We start from the raw sequence: 16,825 nt of genomic DNA on the forward strand, positions 1-16,825 counted from the left end.
CACACTGGTGACTGCAGTTTGCCGGAGGCTTTATGTTTTTCTATTGTCCGTATTTCCGTCTCATTCCTGTGAACGCAATATCTCATCAATGCCTTCAGGGAATTTCCTTTTTTTTGTGATCAAATTTTTATTGGGATTTGAAGGACAACAATCATCATCATTCAACAGCGCATAAATAAAGTTATTACCGTATACAAACATAAGTATACCCATGTACTCACACACACAGATACACACATACACGCCGGATAATAATAAAATGCAAACATAAAAATAAAATACAACGATATAACTGAAGATATATATAGCAAAAATTAAGTACAATACATAAAATGTCATAAATGCAAAAGGAAAAAAAGTGCCATTGAAGGGTAACCTAGTTAGATCTATCAAATGGTTAGATTCCGTCCACAATTTGCAGTACACAGTTAAACATAAACAGGAAACATAAACCAAAAAAAAGAAAAGAAAACAGGACCAGAGTGGGGGGGGGACTCAGCTCACACCAAAAAGCCTTTGAGAGCCTCCACTGTTCGAGCCCAGTACAATGACACTTACTCCTTTGCACCATGGACGCGTGCTGTGGACGATTCCTCAAATTTGGTACAAATATTCACTTGGACTCAAGTATGACCTCTTTAGATGTTGGTGGTTAAAGGAGACAACTTTGCCTTTAATTTTCTCAAAATTCGGCAGTAAAATCTTCTGAAACTTGACATGCTGACAATGGAGGTCACCATGTACAATAGTGAGGGGAAATATCTGCGTCACATTTTAAAGAATTTTGCCATGCATCAACAGTGGTCGACAGCCAGCGGACAGAGGCATTATGTTGTCTGTCCTTCTGTTCCACCTTAAAAGACAAGACTTACATTTTTGAGCAGTTCAGTGCTGTCCTCTTGTGTTCATCTTTGAGGCAAGGGATTTTATTTGAACATTTATTACCACATGTAGTGATTTTATTATAATTAAAGAGCTGTATCTTGAATTTTAAGAAATCTGTAGATGATTCATCCTGTTGTGTTACACAGAGCATTGGAGCTGTTTCACTGAGGCCTGAGAGTTGTGTGTGTGGGGGGGGGGGCTATATTTAACAACCTCAGCCTGTGAAACCTGCTCTCCAAAGTCTGAGTACTTAAACAGGTGTGTGTGTGTGTGCTTGTGTGTGCTTGTGTGTGTGTGTGTGTGTGTTGGGGGGGTCTCCGCTCAATCCATGGAGGGGAATCCTGGGCTCACCGGTTGTCATGGCGAAGACTCCTTGCAGCCCTGCAGAGGTGATGTCATCGTGGACCAATCAACATGGAGAGCAAGGTAGTGTATTACGTCTACAGTGCAGAGGTCACTCATGAGGAGGCCTGGGAAACAAATCAGTCTGCCAGGTTAAAATCCTGAGACTTTACACAAACTTTACACAACAATTTGTCATTCATACAGTTTGTGCATGAAGGAGGACGACATCTCAACATGAAACTTTTTCGAAGTGTCAGGTTTTATTGTCATGTGTTATTCAACACAAGGTGAACAGCACAATAAAAATAGTTGGACAAGAGAACCGGTCAGCTCAGCAATAAGAGCAATGTTATAAAAAATATAAGGTAAGAAAAAGAGAAAATATATATAAATCATAAAATCAAATACATTACTATATTCGTGTGCACAATGTATACAAGTGTACACTATTCAAGTAAACATATATGTTTTACTTTGGTAATATATGTGATATAACCTCTATTGAAGAATGTATTGTGGTTTTCATATTAGCTATCAGTGTTTATTATGATTATTATGATTAATATTATTATTATTATTATTATTATTATTATTATTATTATTATTATTATATGACCCAGTCCTCACCGACCTGAACTGCATCTTCAATACAGAAGAGAGCTTTTCACTTTAGCACTAAATGGCAGCAGATGGAGCTGTAGAGCAACAGAAACAAGTTAAACATGTTTCTACAAGTCCAACTCTTCAACAGTTCAATAACTTGATCTTTAAAAGTTTCCACAACCTGATTTACTGCTCATAGAACCAACGAGATCTTAACTCTTTTCATGGCTGGTTTATATTACATTGCTTCAACATTAAAGAACATTTATTTCCCCTCATGCCCTCATCATCGTCACCATCATCATCTGCTGTGTTGTCACTAAAATAACAACAGCCGACATTTTTCCCATGGTTCTCCGGGGCCACGCTCGTGCTCCTGTTGGGTGAAGCCTCTTTGGGACACGTCCCCTCACGTCGCCCCTCTCCCAGTGCCAGCACTAGTGGCTCTAATCCGCCATGGCGTACCTGGCAGATCGCTCTGGCGACACCGGCGTTGTTGCAGCCTGGCCCGGCCCCACACACCAGCATCCCCTCTAATCCTTCCCCGCCTGAACGGCCCAAAGGCCCCGGAGCTCGACGGGAAGTAGGGCACTGGAGGTGAAGCAGAATGAGTCAGTCCTTAGTCGTGTGCTGTGGTCAGTGCATCTCTGCTGAGGAATCACAAATTTAACTCATACAGGCTGCGTCCAAACTGACTATACATTTGCAATATTCTTAACTTTGGTAGTATTTCTACTTTTCTACGTTTTACTCCTTGTTTTTATCTTTATCTTCTTGTCTCAGTCTTGTTCATCTTTATTGTAATTTGCTCCCTCTTGACATCTGCTTCCTCTTTTTAGTTGTTACCTCAGCAATGGACGATATGTTTTTATGTTTGTTTGTTGGTTAGTTTGTTAGACCGCGGGAAATTAGTGTAGGAATCGGTTAGTGAACTAGTGAACATATTTCCTCCAAACTTGGTGGAAGGATGAGACATGGGCCTGGAAATAATACATTTAATTTGGCCCCCAACCTGGATAAAGGATCAAGGAATTTTTCACCATTTAATTTAACATTGGGCGATTTTTATTGATGAAATAAATCAGATACATTAAGAGGTTTGATAATTATGAGTGTTTGCAATGTGATGCAGCTTTGTTTTTTGATATTTGCAGGATTACACAAAAACGACAAAAAAACGATTCCTATAACCAGCAGAGGGTTTGGGCCTGGGTCTAAGAAGAACCCCTTCAATTTTGGTGCGGATGCAATTAAGCAGCAGATTCAGGATTTTCCTTTTCACTTTCTTTAGCTATGTATTATGACAAATAAATAATTTAGGTTACAAGACAAATTCTTCTTCAGTCTTTCCTCTACCCCTCTTCTGTTGTTGTCATAATTCCTTCTTCGGGTGCTTTCCTCTTAGTTGGATGAACCTTGAAAGACAAGGAATCAAACCCCAGTGTGTTTGTGGTGCAGTTTCTTCTGTGAACTCCTCCACCTTGTCCTCCCTCTCAATTCATTATCATTTCTTTCCCCTGCCCGGTCAAAGGTCACGGGTTGGAGAGATGTGAATGGAGAGCCTGGGGACAGTCTCCACCAGTTAGGGATTAAGTTGCTGCTGTGTGGAGAAAGGTGGAGGCGTCGCAGAGTCACACAGACAATCATCAATGCACATATTTGGTGATGGAAGGAGAAATTCTCATGGAGCAACGACAATAAGCTGCTGGAAACACAGACTGACATGCACGTGTTGGGAATTAGTATCATTGTTATGGACATTTCTTACATGACATGAACACCTACCAACGACAACTTACACGGAAATATTCACTTTCTATCAAGACGACTGCCTGAAACTATTATAACTGTACTAGAGAAGACATTTAAATCTTAAAATTATTATAACATCTTGTGACCAAAGAGAGATGCAGGAAAGTCTGTTGAATAGAAAATAAATCAACAACTGTTAGAGATTATTTATTTCTCTTGGTTTGCTGGTTTGAGCTTCTCACATGTGAGTATTTGCTGTTTTTCTCGTCAATATTCAAATGTGTTTCCTTCACTAGTCAAAATAAACTATTTTGTAAAATCAAAGTAGTCTTTTTCTGATTGTTTGAGTTTGAACAGGATTGGCTGAGTTGCATCCCGGGTTAATTGGAGACTCTAAACAGCCTGAGGATGTGAGTGGTTGTTTCTCTCTGTCAGTTTGGATTGGCTCCAAATACACCCCAAAGGATAAATTATATAGATATTTTATAGACTTAATAAATTCATCTTCATCATTCAGATTCATCCTTTGGAGTACGATGAATATCTGCATAAAATGTTATTATTTTGCAACTTATTTGACTTGTCTCAGTGATGTAAACACAGCTTTGACAGGATAATTACCTTTGACGAAGTTGTTTTCACCAACAGGACAACTTAACAGATTTCCATGAAACTTGACAGAGGATTGTAGTATGGACCAAGAAAGAACCTATTTGATTTTTGCTTCTTTTTTTATTTACTTTCTGTAACATTTTGTGATTGGCGTTTTTGATATTTTCATCTATTTCCTAAGAAATGCTTGATGATCCTGGAGGAAAACAGCAGGTATATTAAGAGGACTGATACCTATGAGTTTGCATAATTTGATACTGCTTGATTTCATTTTACAGGACTGTGGGGTTTGGGCTGAGGTATGTGCTTTGTATTCAGATGCTTTTAAAGAGTTTATTCCTGATTTGTCATTGGCTTGTAGAGACGGCTCAGTATTGGATGCAGCCTGAAACATGTTGGCATGCCGGGTCAGTACCTCAGCTTGGCCGGGCTGTAACCGAGTGGCAGCTGACCAAACAGTTGGGTGAACTCGCAGCTCAAAGAGCACTGAGAGTGACTGTGTTGTTAATATTAGCAAGTTGTAATGAAATAGTGCCAGGGTCACATCACCACCTGCACAGATGAGTGAAGAGTGTGCGGGTCTTGTCGGGCCGAGGCCTCCTAAGCTCTGCTCCACCTTCCACCGCAAGACCTTAAGCAGCGGCACTTTGCTGTGTAGTCGCTCCAAGGATCAGACACAGAGAGCACAAATCATTATTTTTTTCTTCACAAATAGGAACCTCTAAACATAATGTTCCTCCAAAGGCCTCACGACCGCCAAGATAAAAGGCTGCTGTTTGTGGTGGCATCTCTTCAGATGATTGTCTTTGGTCAGTTACCGTGACGTCTCATCTCCTCCGCCCTTAAAATTCCAAATTCCAGCGTCCGGAGTCGGGGCGTTGGGTTTTAAAGAATGTGGCGATTACATTTAATGAAGCCGAGCCATGGCTCCACTAATTAGTCGAGTCCAGTAATGGCCGGAATCCCCTGTCAGACAAAGCAGCCAAATAGCTGATAGCCAGCAATCATGTTCTTTCCTTCATGGGAAAAAATGTCCACAATTTATTTAGCTGACTGTCATTTCCCCAATTAAGAGGGACAGTCGAGGAGAGATCATTCCACTGCAGATTGATTTTAGGTGAAATACAGGGATAGTACATCACTATCACCAGTTCTTCAGTCTTTGTTCTGCTCTAATAAAGTGCATGTCAAGTGCAAGTGTTCCAGGGTTAATATGAATTGAATTGATTGAATTGGCACAAAATGCATGGTCCCCAGACGATGTATCGCAATCCCCTGTTTTTCCTTCCGTTTCACCATGAAGTTTAAATTTGAGGTTTTGAGTGAAATGTTTTAAAAACTACAAACACTCATGTTCCCCTGAGGATGAACTGTAACTTTGGCGATCACTTAACTTTTAATGTAGCGCCATCATCAGGTCAAACTACTCATCTTGCGCCGATTAGCTTAATGTTAGCATGCTGACGTGCTAAATGATGATGGGGAAACGTGGAAAACATTTAGATGTGTTAGCATATTTCAATGCTAGTGTTAGCATTTAGCTCAAAGTAGGCTACTTGTGTGCTTGAGAACAGCCTCACAGAGCTGCTAGCGTGACTGTAGACTCTTGTTTTTGAAATTCCTGGTCCCCAGATCTCCCTTGACTGTTCCTTTATTGGCATCACAATGATCTAGCTTAATGTAAGCAAGCTGACATTAGCTGATATGCTAACATTAAGATGGTGATTGTGGAAATAATTGAGATGTGTCTGCACATTTCCATGCTAGTGTTAGCGTTTAGCTTAAATGAGGCTGCTGCTGTGCTTGAGAACAGCCTCACAGAGCTGTTAGCATCTGGCTGTAGACTTTTGTGTCTTTAGGTTTCTTATGTTTATTTATTTATGAATATACAACATAATAAAAAAATTGACATCCACTTGACTTTTGTTTGGTTTTCATTTGATCTTTCCTTGCTACGATTTTCTGTTTTTAAAAAAGTGATTGATCTCAGTTGACTTTACCTTTAAATTTAATTGAAACCCACTGAAAAAGGCCCTTGTTGCGCTGCATCCTCGTCAGACACCGAAGAGAAGAATATTTCCTGATGACTGAGACGCTGTTGTTCATCACATGCTGGAGCTGAAACACGTCCACGATGAGTGAGTCCGTCCGTCCACATTCCAGAGTAACTCCAATTAGAAACGCTGACACACACGCTCGGAGCAGAAATGTCTTTGATCAACAAAACAAAAGGACAAATGACTTGTATTACGCAACAGATGTCTTAGTGTGTGAGTGAGAATTTATAACCCGAAAAGAAAAGTCCATGGAATTTTTTTTAAATCAAACTAATATATTATGATATACTAAGTAGTTGTAAACACCATTTCAAGTTACAGAGACCAGTTTAGAAATGCTCTTTCTAATAACATTTTTTTGATCCCCATGCCATTCATTTTTCTTTGGGGGCCCTGGGGACAAAAAGTTTTTAGTTGCCCCTCACTTCTCTACTGCCTTGTGGTAATTGATCAATATTGAAGGAATATGGACCAAAATCAATGCATTTTCTGAGACACATAGACCAGCCAGATAATAATAATAATAATAACTTACAAAGTGCTTCACAAATTACGTGAATTAATGAACTAAAATTAACTTTTTAGTAGCATCCATATTTGCTTTTGCTTTGTGCAACTCATGTGGTAGACTTTACGTGTCCCACCAGTTGCAGTACCGCAAGTGACCACTGTGAATTTGCATGATCAGGAGTAACGATGACCAAGATTCAACTGTTTTATGATATGAGAGCTATCGCCAGCTAATCTCAAAGAGTGGAAGCAATTGCTATCTTCAAAAACATATTTGCTTTCTGTCTAGTTAATAAATTATTATATATGCTTTATGGATTGGAAAGTTACTTCTCACAAAAACAACATTGTGGGAAATTCTTCCGTTTCAATGTAGTGACCACTGACCTTTTAAAAGACACATCTGGAGCAAAATGCATTTACATAAAACTGAATATTTAGCACTACGGATTTGATTTATTACAGAAGAACCCTTTCTTATTGATTAGTCACCTTTTAGGATCCCGTTTTAACACAGCTAGCCTAGCTCTGGAATCCACATACCAACAATGAATTAATCAAATAACTAATAGTCCATCACATTTAAAACCAATGCTCTAATGTGTCAGTTAATATATGATGAGACACCATTAACAAAGACCAGAACGACGGATAAACACAGATTGTGAACCCCACTACCATTATGAGTGGCTTGACTATAAAATGAAGACAGTGAGAAACATGGTGCCCAATGTAAAGGACTTTATAAGGGTATACTAACGTAAAAATAACGTAGAAACCTCAGAGAGAGCCACATGTGAGGGATCCCTCTCCCAGGACGGATAGAAGTGCAATAGATGTCAAGTCACTTGACTCAAGTGTACTATATATCAAGCAGTCCTGCTGCAATCATAGTCTATGGTCAGCAGCCATCAAGATCGGATGCCACCATAGTCCAGTCATTGTCCACTGCCGCCAATTAGGATCCATCATCAGCTGCCACCTCAGTCGTAGTCCACCACCATTATCAGATGCCAACGATAAAGGATTCGCCATTATTATTACGATCACCCAGCACGATACAGAATACGCCAAACTGGATCCACCATTACGATCTTTGATACGCTATCCACATATCGTAGTCCATGATGTGGCCACAGCTGCGGCCAAGGATCTGTGGGCGATAAGGCAGAGATTCCAGGGAAGGGGTCAAGTCAGAAACATGTATTGATGAGATATGAATTACTTTGATGTTATAATGATTCCAGAAGAGGAAGGAGAATAGTGACTCTTACTGATCTATGAAGAACCACTAAACTATTATTAACTATATGAACCTTTCATAAAACCATTATTTAAATTGCAAAGTCTTTGTTAATGGTGTCTCATCATATATTAACTGACTCATAAGATCATACACATTGGTTTTAGATGTGATGGACTATTAGTTATTTGATGAATTAATTGCTTGTATGTGGATTCCAGAGCTGGGCTAGCTGTTTCCCTCTCTTTTCCAGACTTTATGCTAAACTAACCTTAAAAATTGTGGTAGAATATCACAGGGAAAAGAGAAGTTAATTATGTTTCACATCATATTCATTTTTATTCTGCACCATAATTATAATCATTTTTACACTTTTAATTCTCCAATTATTGTATTCATCTGACTGGAATTTGTTTCCCGAGGCCTAATAATAGTTTCCAACAAATGATGGCCTATAATTAAAATTTCAAAGAGCGTGCACGCGTGCCGTGTTGTGCAGTGCGCGCGCCTGTGTGTGTGTTTTTGCCTGGTTTGGGATTTGCTGCTCGGTGACATGCCTCCCTCCGCCTGGCTCCTTATAGCCCCGGGGAGGCAGGAGTCCCGGACGAGTGGTACGGACATCGCCGACGGAGACCGGCGGAGCGTTCCCCTTTAAACACGGTCTTATGACTGCAGGCTGCCTCAGTGAGACAGACTGACAGCCGGGGACAAGAGGACACTTCTCCCGCTGCACAGGCTGGAGGGTCGCTGGACTCACACGGACTCACCTCAGCAGGTAGGAGCTGAAACCCTCATCTGCATAACATCAGAGAAACATGCATTTTTAAATGATAGTGGCAAGGACAAGACAGTCAATTATGTCTGAAGTCCATTGGGATCAATTATCTAATTGTGGTATTTATGTTTATTTGTTTTTGATATTGTAATGCTGAGAATACAGTTCCCAACAACTTAAAAGTACAAACATATTCAAGTTCTGCTTTTAAAAATAGTATTTCATGTATGAAAGTATAATTGAAAGTAAGATGTAGTTTTGACCACTTGATATTCTGCAGGGTAATTTAATCAATGTACAAATATATTTAACAATATTTTACTATCATAATCATAATGATACAATCAATCATTGTCAATATGTATGCTCCTTTATTATTTCGACAGAGTATATGTTTAATAATAGCGTACACCCAATTAAAGTACTTAAGTACAGCAAGTAGTTACTTTTTGTAACTGCTGTTTTGATAAACCTATAGACCTATACACTGCAAGCACTTTGCTTTGGCTTTCTCACAGAGATATTTCATGATATTTTAAAACCCACTGATTGTGCTGTGTTTATTTGATCAGTTATTTGCATATATTTTGTACCAAAACACAATTAATAAAAGATACAAATATATAAATAATGTGTTTTATGTTGAACAGGCAGCACTTACAGTTATCTTCTGGACTATGTCTTAAAATGCCCAATGTTACTGTAGATTATCACAATATTGCAAATGTTCAATTCAATGATCTTTCCACATGCGCAAATCAAGAGTTTCTGTAATATGATCCGATCATGACTGTCCACTGGGTGACAGCTCTGAACCAACTTTAATATATATCTTCTTTTCTTGCAGGATTTTTGTTTTCCAGACCCCCTGTTGCACCCTGAGGACACTTCCCCTCCTGAGGCTCTGAGGAAATGCGTCGCCATCCGGTGGCTTCACTCCTTATTTGCTTCTGGTTGGTGGAGAGGAGCCACTGTAACGGCAGCCTGCAGGAGAGCATGGGAGTGCTGCACACCAGGTTCGCCCTCAGCCTCTACCAGACGCTCACCGAGACGGAGAACAACTCCAACCTGATCGTGTCTCCTGTGAGCGTCTCCTTGTCCCTGGGCCTGCTGCAGTTTGGGGCCAGGGGCAACACGCTCGCTCAGCTGGAGGAGACGCTGGGGTACAACGTCAACGGTAGGGTCCGTCTGAAGGGAGAACGGGTTTTTCTTGAGTTTGCATGAGCTGCTCTTCATGCTGTGAGAGCGTCGGTGGCCCTCAGTGCTGCTGGTACCAGGTGGTGTGGAGCGGTGCTGCAGCTGCTGTTGGCCCTACAGAGCTCAGTGGTGTCTGGAGCGGTAATACCTGCCTCCACACCAACTCTAATCTCATTCACCACTCCTGCAGCTTGGCCCTGGGGTCATGAGGTCACTGTGTTTCATTACAAACAAAGAGTGATTTCCAGCTGCTGTTTCTTTTACGTCCATGATGTGATCTCACACACATGATGGAGGTCCGGGACGGAGGTGGATGATACTGGGATCTGGTTAAGAACCACGGCTAAGCTTGAAAACCATCACAGTCGTGTTTCGGATGCAGTTGTTTTTTATTTATTTGTTTTGTCTATAAAATGTCAGGAAATAGTGAATATGCCAAACACCATGAGAGAACATGTGTTTTTACTGAGGATCATTTCATCTGGAAATTTTTGGAGTTCACCAGGCTATGAGAGATTGAGAGTACATTAACCAAGGCTCAAATTAATCAAACCCAGTTTTTCTTTTGCACGTTTCTGCAGGAAGATGCTGTGAAAAATTGAAGTCATGATTATTTTATCCGGGGTATATAACAAGACTCTTACTCGCGGCTTTTGCAGCAGCAGTGATGATGATGTGATGAGATGTGAATGCAGAGCAAATAACCTTCCTGTGCACATTGTTTTTCTTACACAGCTAAGACGTTTGAACTTGCTTCATAAACCTTGCACTGCTCGTGATGTTCCACCACATCTGAACTGTCCTCCATGTTTTCTTTTCTCACAGACGCTCAGGTACATGACCTCCTGTTGCACTCCCAGGGTGACGTGAGCAACACCAGCCAGGGGATGTGGCTGCAGCAGACCTGCACGTTATTCATCCAGAGTGGCGTCCAGCTCCTGACGGAGTTCACACAGCACGCAGCCGTCTGGGCCAACACCAGTGTGGTCCGGGCCAACTTCAGCCAACCCAACCACACCCACAGCCCGCAGGAGAGACCGAACCACAACCATGGTAATCCATCTTTATAAAACAGTTCACAGTCAATTTCAGAATCTTATAATGAAATTAATGGAATTACCTTGTGTTATAGGAATTGATTCTATTACCTCTGCCGGTTCCTTTAGTCTGTTTCAGCTCCTTGTTTGGATTTTATGGCTCATTCACTTAGAAGTGCTGCAGGCAGCTGTTTTCAACCGATAAACTTGCTCTGATAAACCCACTGCATGATACCCACACACCAAACTGAGAACAGGGAAAGTTAAGTACCAGTTCGCCTGAAATTTTCCCCCCTCAGGAGCTAAAAATGAGACTCCAGTGGGAAGATCCTCTGGCTCTGTGTCTGTGTAGCATTTACCTCTAATGGGCCAAATACTGGACTAGTTCTAGGTTCTGGGTTTTAAGGAGTGGGGTGAAAGCATAAATAATAAGCCAGAGATCAGGTACTTTAAATCCAAAGCCGGCACTTTACTGAACACACTTAACAAATAACATAATAAATAAAGTATATATCATAAACATAATAAACTTAATAAACATATACACACATAATTCAAACAATAAAGGAGGGGTTAGACGAGTGGAGCTCTTCACTCTTCTTCCCTGTATTCTCTTGTTCGGTGTGATAGTCTTTTCAAAATAAAGTTCCGTTCGAAATCCTTATTTAGTTCAATTCAAAAAAAGAAAATGTTGATACTCCTACCACTCTGGCAGTGAGTAAAGTCCAATCCGGGCAGTGGCAGAAGTCCAGTCCAGGTGGAAAGGGATGGTTGATTCAGCCCTTACGACCGGAGTCCGCCGATCTTCTCGCTCGCCATCTTGTCTCGGTTGCATGTGTATCCTCCAACACACACACGTGTCTCCTCACAGGTTCCCTGATCGTGGAACCTCTTCAAGCATGTAAAGCACTTTTCAACAAACTCTGGGTATTGCTTTTAAGTCTTAACATATCTTTGTAACACATGGTTTTTAGCAGCCAAACATCTTCGCTCTCCTCTTTCCTTTTGTTTGTCCTTTTGCTTCTCTCGAGTCTCCTCCCTCACTTCCCTTTTATACTCTATTATGTGCCTCCCCTTCCTGCACCTCCACAGAGGGAAAATCTCTTAAAGGGGAAAGCACTCTCACCTGTCTTAAAGGGAAAGCGTTTTTAGTCAGAAGACTTTTAATATTTCTCCATTAAATGATCTTTAACATGGGTTTTAACTGACTTTAACCAGTTTTACTTATTTATTAATTTAATGGACTATTTATCTATCTATACATTTACAATACATTTTTATATTTATTTATATCACATTTATCTATATTGTAACTATTTAATGATTGATATTTAATGTGGACTATTTATTTATTTAGTATACATTGCAATGCATATTTATATATTTCAAGTATATCTATATTATCACTTTTATAATATGGGAGATATTAATATGGGTTACATCTGCATTAACACTTTCATTAAAGTTATGAGAGTTATAGTGGCTTTTATTTTGTTGTTATCATAATAAAAAATAAATAAAAACAACTTATCTATATAACTTTATTTATTATTGCAAAACGAAAAACAGAGATAAAAAAAAGAGAAAAACCAGTTCGTAAGACAAAGGAGAATCAAATGAAGGTACACACAAACACAAAAACAACATGCATAAAATCTTTTGTGATTAAATCCAATATATACAAAGAAATAATGTGTGTGTGGCTGTGTTTAGTTTATTATATTGTATTTATTTTTATTCTTCTGGTTCTGAGTCACTACAAAAATCAATGTAAGCAGCTTAACTTATAATTATAAAATTCGGGGCATTGCTTTGATTTTGCTTGTGACCATACTGTAAGCAATTGATAAGGTCCAGTTCAACCAAAGATATTCTTATGTCTATTAAATATAATAGCGCATGAGAAAAGTATAATTTAAGGAAAACAAAAAATGAGAAATGTGATTTTTACTTGCGCCTGAGATGTTTGACGACTGACTCGTATTTCTTCTGTTTTCTCTACCTTAATGTCATGGTGTCATTTACAGAAACCTTAAAGGCAGTTATCAGTAAAAGTTTCACATTCTTCTCTTCATTGCATCTGACCACATGCGTTACGTACTGTGGAGATTGCTGACTTCTGAAACATGATTTGCTGACCACAGGACATTCAACTCTGACCCTCCCTTGTTTACTTCCAGATGAGACGTGGCCCCTCCAGGCAGGAAGCAGCAGCGGGGAGCTGTCGGGCTCGGGCGAGGCCCAGACGGAGGCTCTGTGGTGGGGCCACCGGCTGCAGATGGCCCTGGTCAACACGGTGGCCTTCAGGGGCGTCTGGCAGAAACACTTCCTCTTCACCAACACCCAGAACCTGCCCTTCACCCTCTCCGACGGGATTGCTATCAAGGTGCCCATGATGTACCAGGCCACAGAGGTCAGCTTCGGTAAGACAGCATCCCTCCGTCAATTCATCAATCCATCCATCCATCCATCCATCCATCCATCCATTCATCCATCCATCAATTCATCAATCCATCAATCCATCCATCCATCTATTCATCCATCAATTCATCCATCCATCCATCCATCCATTTATCCATCAATCCATCAATCCATCAATCCATCAATCCATCAATCCATCAATCCATCAATCCATCAATTCAGGAAAAATGTGAAATTTCAGGTCTCTAATTAGGTCACTGGTTAAAAGTGTTTTGATATTTGACAATGTAATAAACCAATGAAACCAGAATGGCTCTCAGTAGAGTGCAAACCTCCACCGAGGCCCAATAGTCCCCTTATGAAACCATATTTAAAGCCGCTAGAACCGGATTTTATTTTTGTTCCCAGCCAAATTGCACACACTCATATAATATCAGTTCCTTAAATATGTCAGATTTTTTTCATTGAGATCAATGCTTTACTGCTTGTGAAATTTGTGAAAAATCTTATCTCATAATTTAAAAACAGGTTTAGTCTGTTAGTCCAATGCCACACCAAAATTGAATGGGATCTTTCTTGGCTCATGTCTCATCCTTCCATAGAGAAATCTGTTGAGGAGTTTTTGCGTAATCCTGAATTAATAATGAATCAATGGAAAGATGTTTTAAGTTGCACATGTGAACTTTTTTGCAGGTCAGTTCAGGACGGCATCAGACCTGCGATACACCGTGCTGGAGCTGCCTTACCTGGGCCGCTCCCTGAGCCTGCAGGTGGTCCTGCCCAGCGAGAAGAAGACGCCGCTGTCCTCCCTCGACTCCCAGCTCAACGCTCGCCAACTGGCGTCCTGGGACACTGGCCTACGCAGAACCAAGATGGACATTTTCCTGCCCAGGTGGAGATAGCACGCTTCTATTCAAATATTGATTTAGATGACTCATCACCAAGTGTAGATCCATTCTAGAGAAGCAAGTAGACCCCCTTCATTTCAAATGTAACATTCATTTTAAAACATTATTTTATTGCTTTTATTTATTCTTAGATTGCTTTATTTTTGGATCATGTGTTATTGTTGTATATATATTTTTTTATCTGTGCTCTGCTACAAGCCAAATTTCTACTAGCGGAACAATAAAGTACTGAACTGAACAGACTGGATGGAGATGATGTACAAACTCTTTTTTCTTATTTACAGGTTCAGGATGCAGAACAAGTTTAACCTGAGGTCGGTGCTTCCCGCCATGGGCATCAGTGACGCCTTTAACCCAACAGCAGCTGACTTCACTGGGATTTCAGGTCAATACATCAGACAGTATTTGCTTTTTATCACAGTTCTTAAAGGTCGCAGGTCACACAGTGGTTACTGTAGCTGACAGTTTCTTTCTTTCTGCAGAGGCGGAGGGCCTTTATGTGTCTGATGCTTTCCATGAAGTGAGGATAGAAGTCACAGAAGACGGGACAAAGGCAGCTGCTGCCACAGGTAGAAAGGAAACCTCCTGTATTACTGATAATAAGACAGAGCCCAATGGAAGGTTTGCTAAAAAAAGGAATTTCTATTGCAGCTATGGTGCTACTGAAACGATCCCGTGCTCCTGTTTTCAAGGCGGACCGGCCGTTCTTGTTTCTGCTGCGACAGGTTAACACAGGTATTTACTTCTCACTGTAGATAAGTCCAACTGTTCACAGTCCAGGCTGCAGGGAGGCCTCCGGAAATGACCATTCCAGATGTTCTGCATGATTTAGCTCAACTATTGTTTACATCATCATGCAAATCGTGTTGCAGTGACTTTTTTTCAATGAACTCTACCAGAGAGTCGTAGCTGCAGATACCTGAGACATGCATGAGTTGTGTGATGCATCAAAATGAACTTTAAGTCTGCATCAATTTGAGTTTGAAACAACCATACCTCTCTGGGTATCCAAAGTCCAAGACTGCATCATATTCCTCAGTGACTCCGCTCGTGTCCCAAAACTAACAAACATTACATATCAGTGAGGCACACGGAAGAACAGGGTGATATTCCTTCACTGCAATTATCATGTGCTTTATTTTGAATCAATCCTCCTACAATAAACACATCAATTGTGCATAAATCCACAGCTCAAAATAGTTTATATATAATAAAAAGCTGTCCAGCTGTTTTTGTAATGATGTAACTGTATCTTTGAGCTATTGTTTGAAAGATTTATGTCCTCAGTGGGAACAACGTGGGTTTAGAGCTGAGAGTCAGACAGAGCAGGAAGTCGTAAAGTACTGAGAGGTGGACACATTTTTTTCCTTAATAGTTTTTGGTCACGGTTGTAAAATTCATTCTTAGGTTTGATTTGATTGATGGATTAGACCACTCAAATACATCTGCTGAAGATTATGTAGCATAAAAAATTTACAAAGCAAATAAATAATCTGGACTGTAGAAACAAAAACAAAAACAAAAAAACAGTCAGTGATATTATTAAATTCAAGTCATTTAAAGTTAAACCCCAAATGTGCAGGATAGAAATATTTCTGTCTTTGGTGACCTCTAGTGGTGATGTCAGAAAGCCACAGATGGACGACATGACAGCACCTCCATCTCCTCTATGTTAGAGAATGGGACATAGGCCAAATAAATTATTTGGCCTAATTCTAACTGGTTTTAATAGGTTCTACAAACGTAGTGAACGTCATGAATGGCTGCTGAGACTGACTCGTGATTGGTCGAGCATGTGTACTGACGGGACCTTGATATCGCGACTCCACACCATGATCCCTACAGCACAGACTCTGGCTCCAAATTACACCAAAAGATGGCTGCAGCACCCGTGTGTGGGATTTTTTGGCTTCATTTTTGTACAGTGGGAGGAACTGGAGACACGATGTTCATCTTTATTTACATTCTATGGTCTAGAATCAGTGATTGACGTATAAACTGTGATTAAAAATGGACAATGTGTCTCCTCTTCCTCATGTTGTACAGAAATAAAGCTAAAATATCCCAGTATAGGAAGGGTTTACTGCAGTCAGCCACCAGGAGGCGATCAAGAGTGTGGCTTTACTTTTGGGAAGTTATCATGTCGTCTATCTTTATTTATGTCTTCAGGGAAATAATCTGATACATTTTATAGAAAGTGACTTTGAGAATAAAACTGTATGATCCTTTAAACTTAATTCCTTATTTTTGTTGTGTTCCTGATTTTAGGATCCGTCTTATTCATGGGCCGAGTGATGAACCCAGCAGACCAAGCACCCTGAAATTCATTCATACACACATTTATACCCTGACCCCTATTTCACTACTGGTATTTATTTGTGGACCAACAGGAGGGTCCACGGACACTTCAGGAAGAGGGACAATATTTTTGTACATATCTGTAAATAAAATTTTAATACATGTTTTTACATTTTGGACTG

The 16,825-nt window shown here is 40.2% G+C and overlaps 1 protein-coding gene across 1 annotated transcript; it reads left to right on the plus strand.

The window, feature by feature from the left end:
• The first annotated feature begins 9,694 nt into the window (after positions 1-9,694).
• Positions 9,695-16,666, plus strand: serpine3 (serpin peptidase inhibitor, clade E (nexin, plasminogen activator inhibitor type 1), member 3). The gene is made up of 8 exons (XM_061089169.1): positions 9,695-9,959; positions 10,805-11,032; positions 13,197-13,439; positions 14,131-14,329; positions 14,630-14,730; positions 14,828-14,914; positions 14,997-15,080; positions 16,614-16,666. Exons 1-8 carry the CDS (start codon positions 9,695-9,697, stop codon positions 16,664-16,666), a joined length of 1,260 nt encoding a protein of 419 aa, XP_060945152.1.
• The last annotated feature ends 159 nt before the right edge of the window (positions 16,667-16,825 follow it).

This window comes from Limanda limanda, chromosome 16 (genome assembly GCF_963576545.1).
Source record: "Limanda limanda chromosome 16, fLimLim1.1, whole genome shotgun sequence".
Lineage (NCBI taxonomy): Eukaryota > Metazoa > Chordata > Actinopteri > Pleuronectiformes > Pleuronectidae > Limanda > Limanda limanda.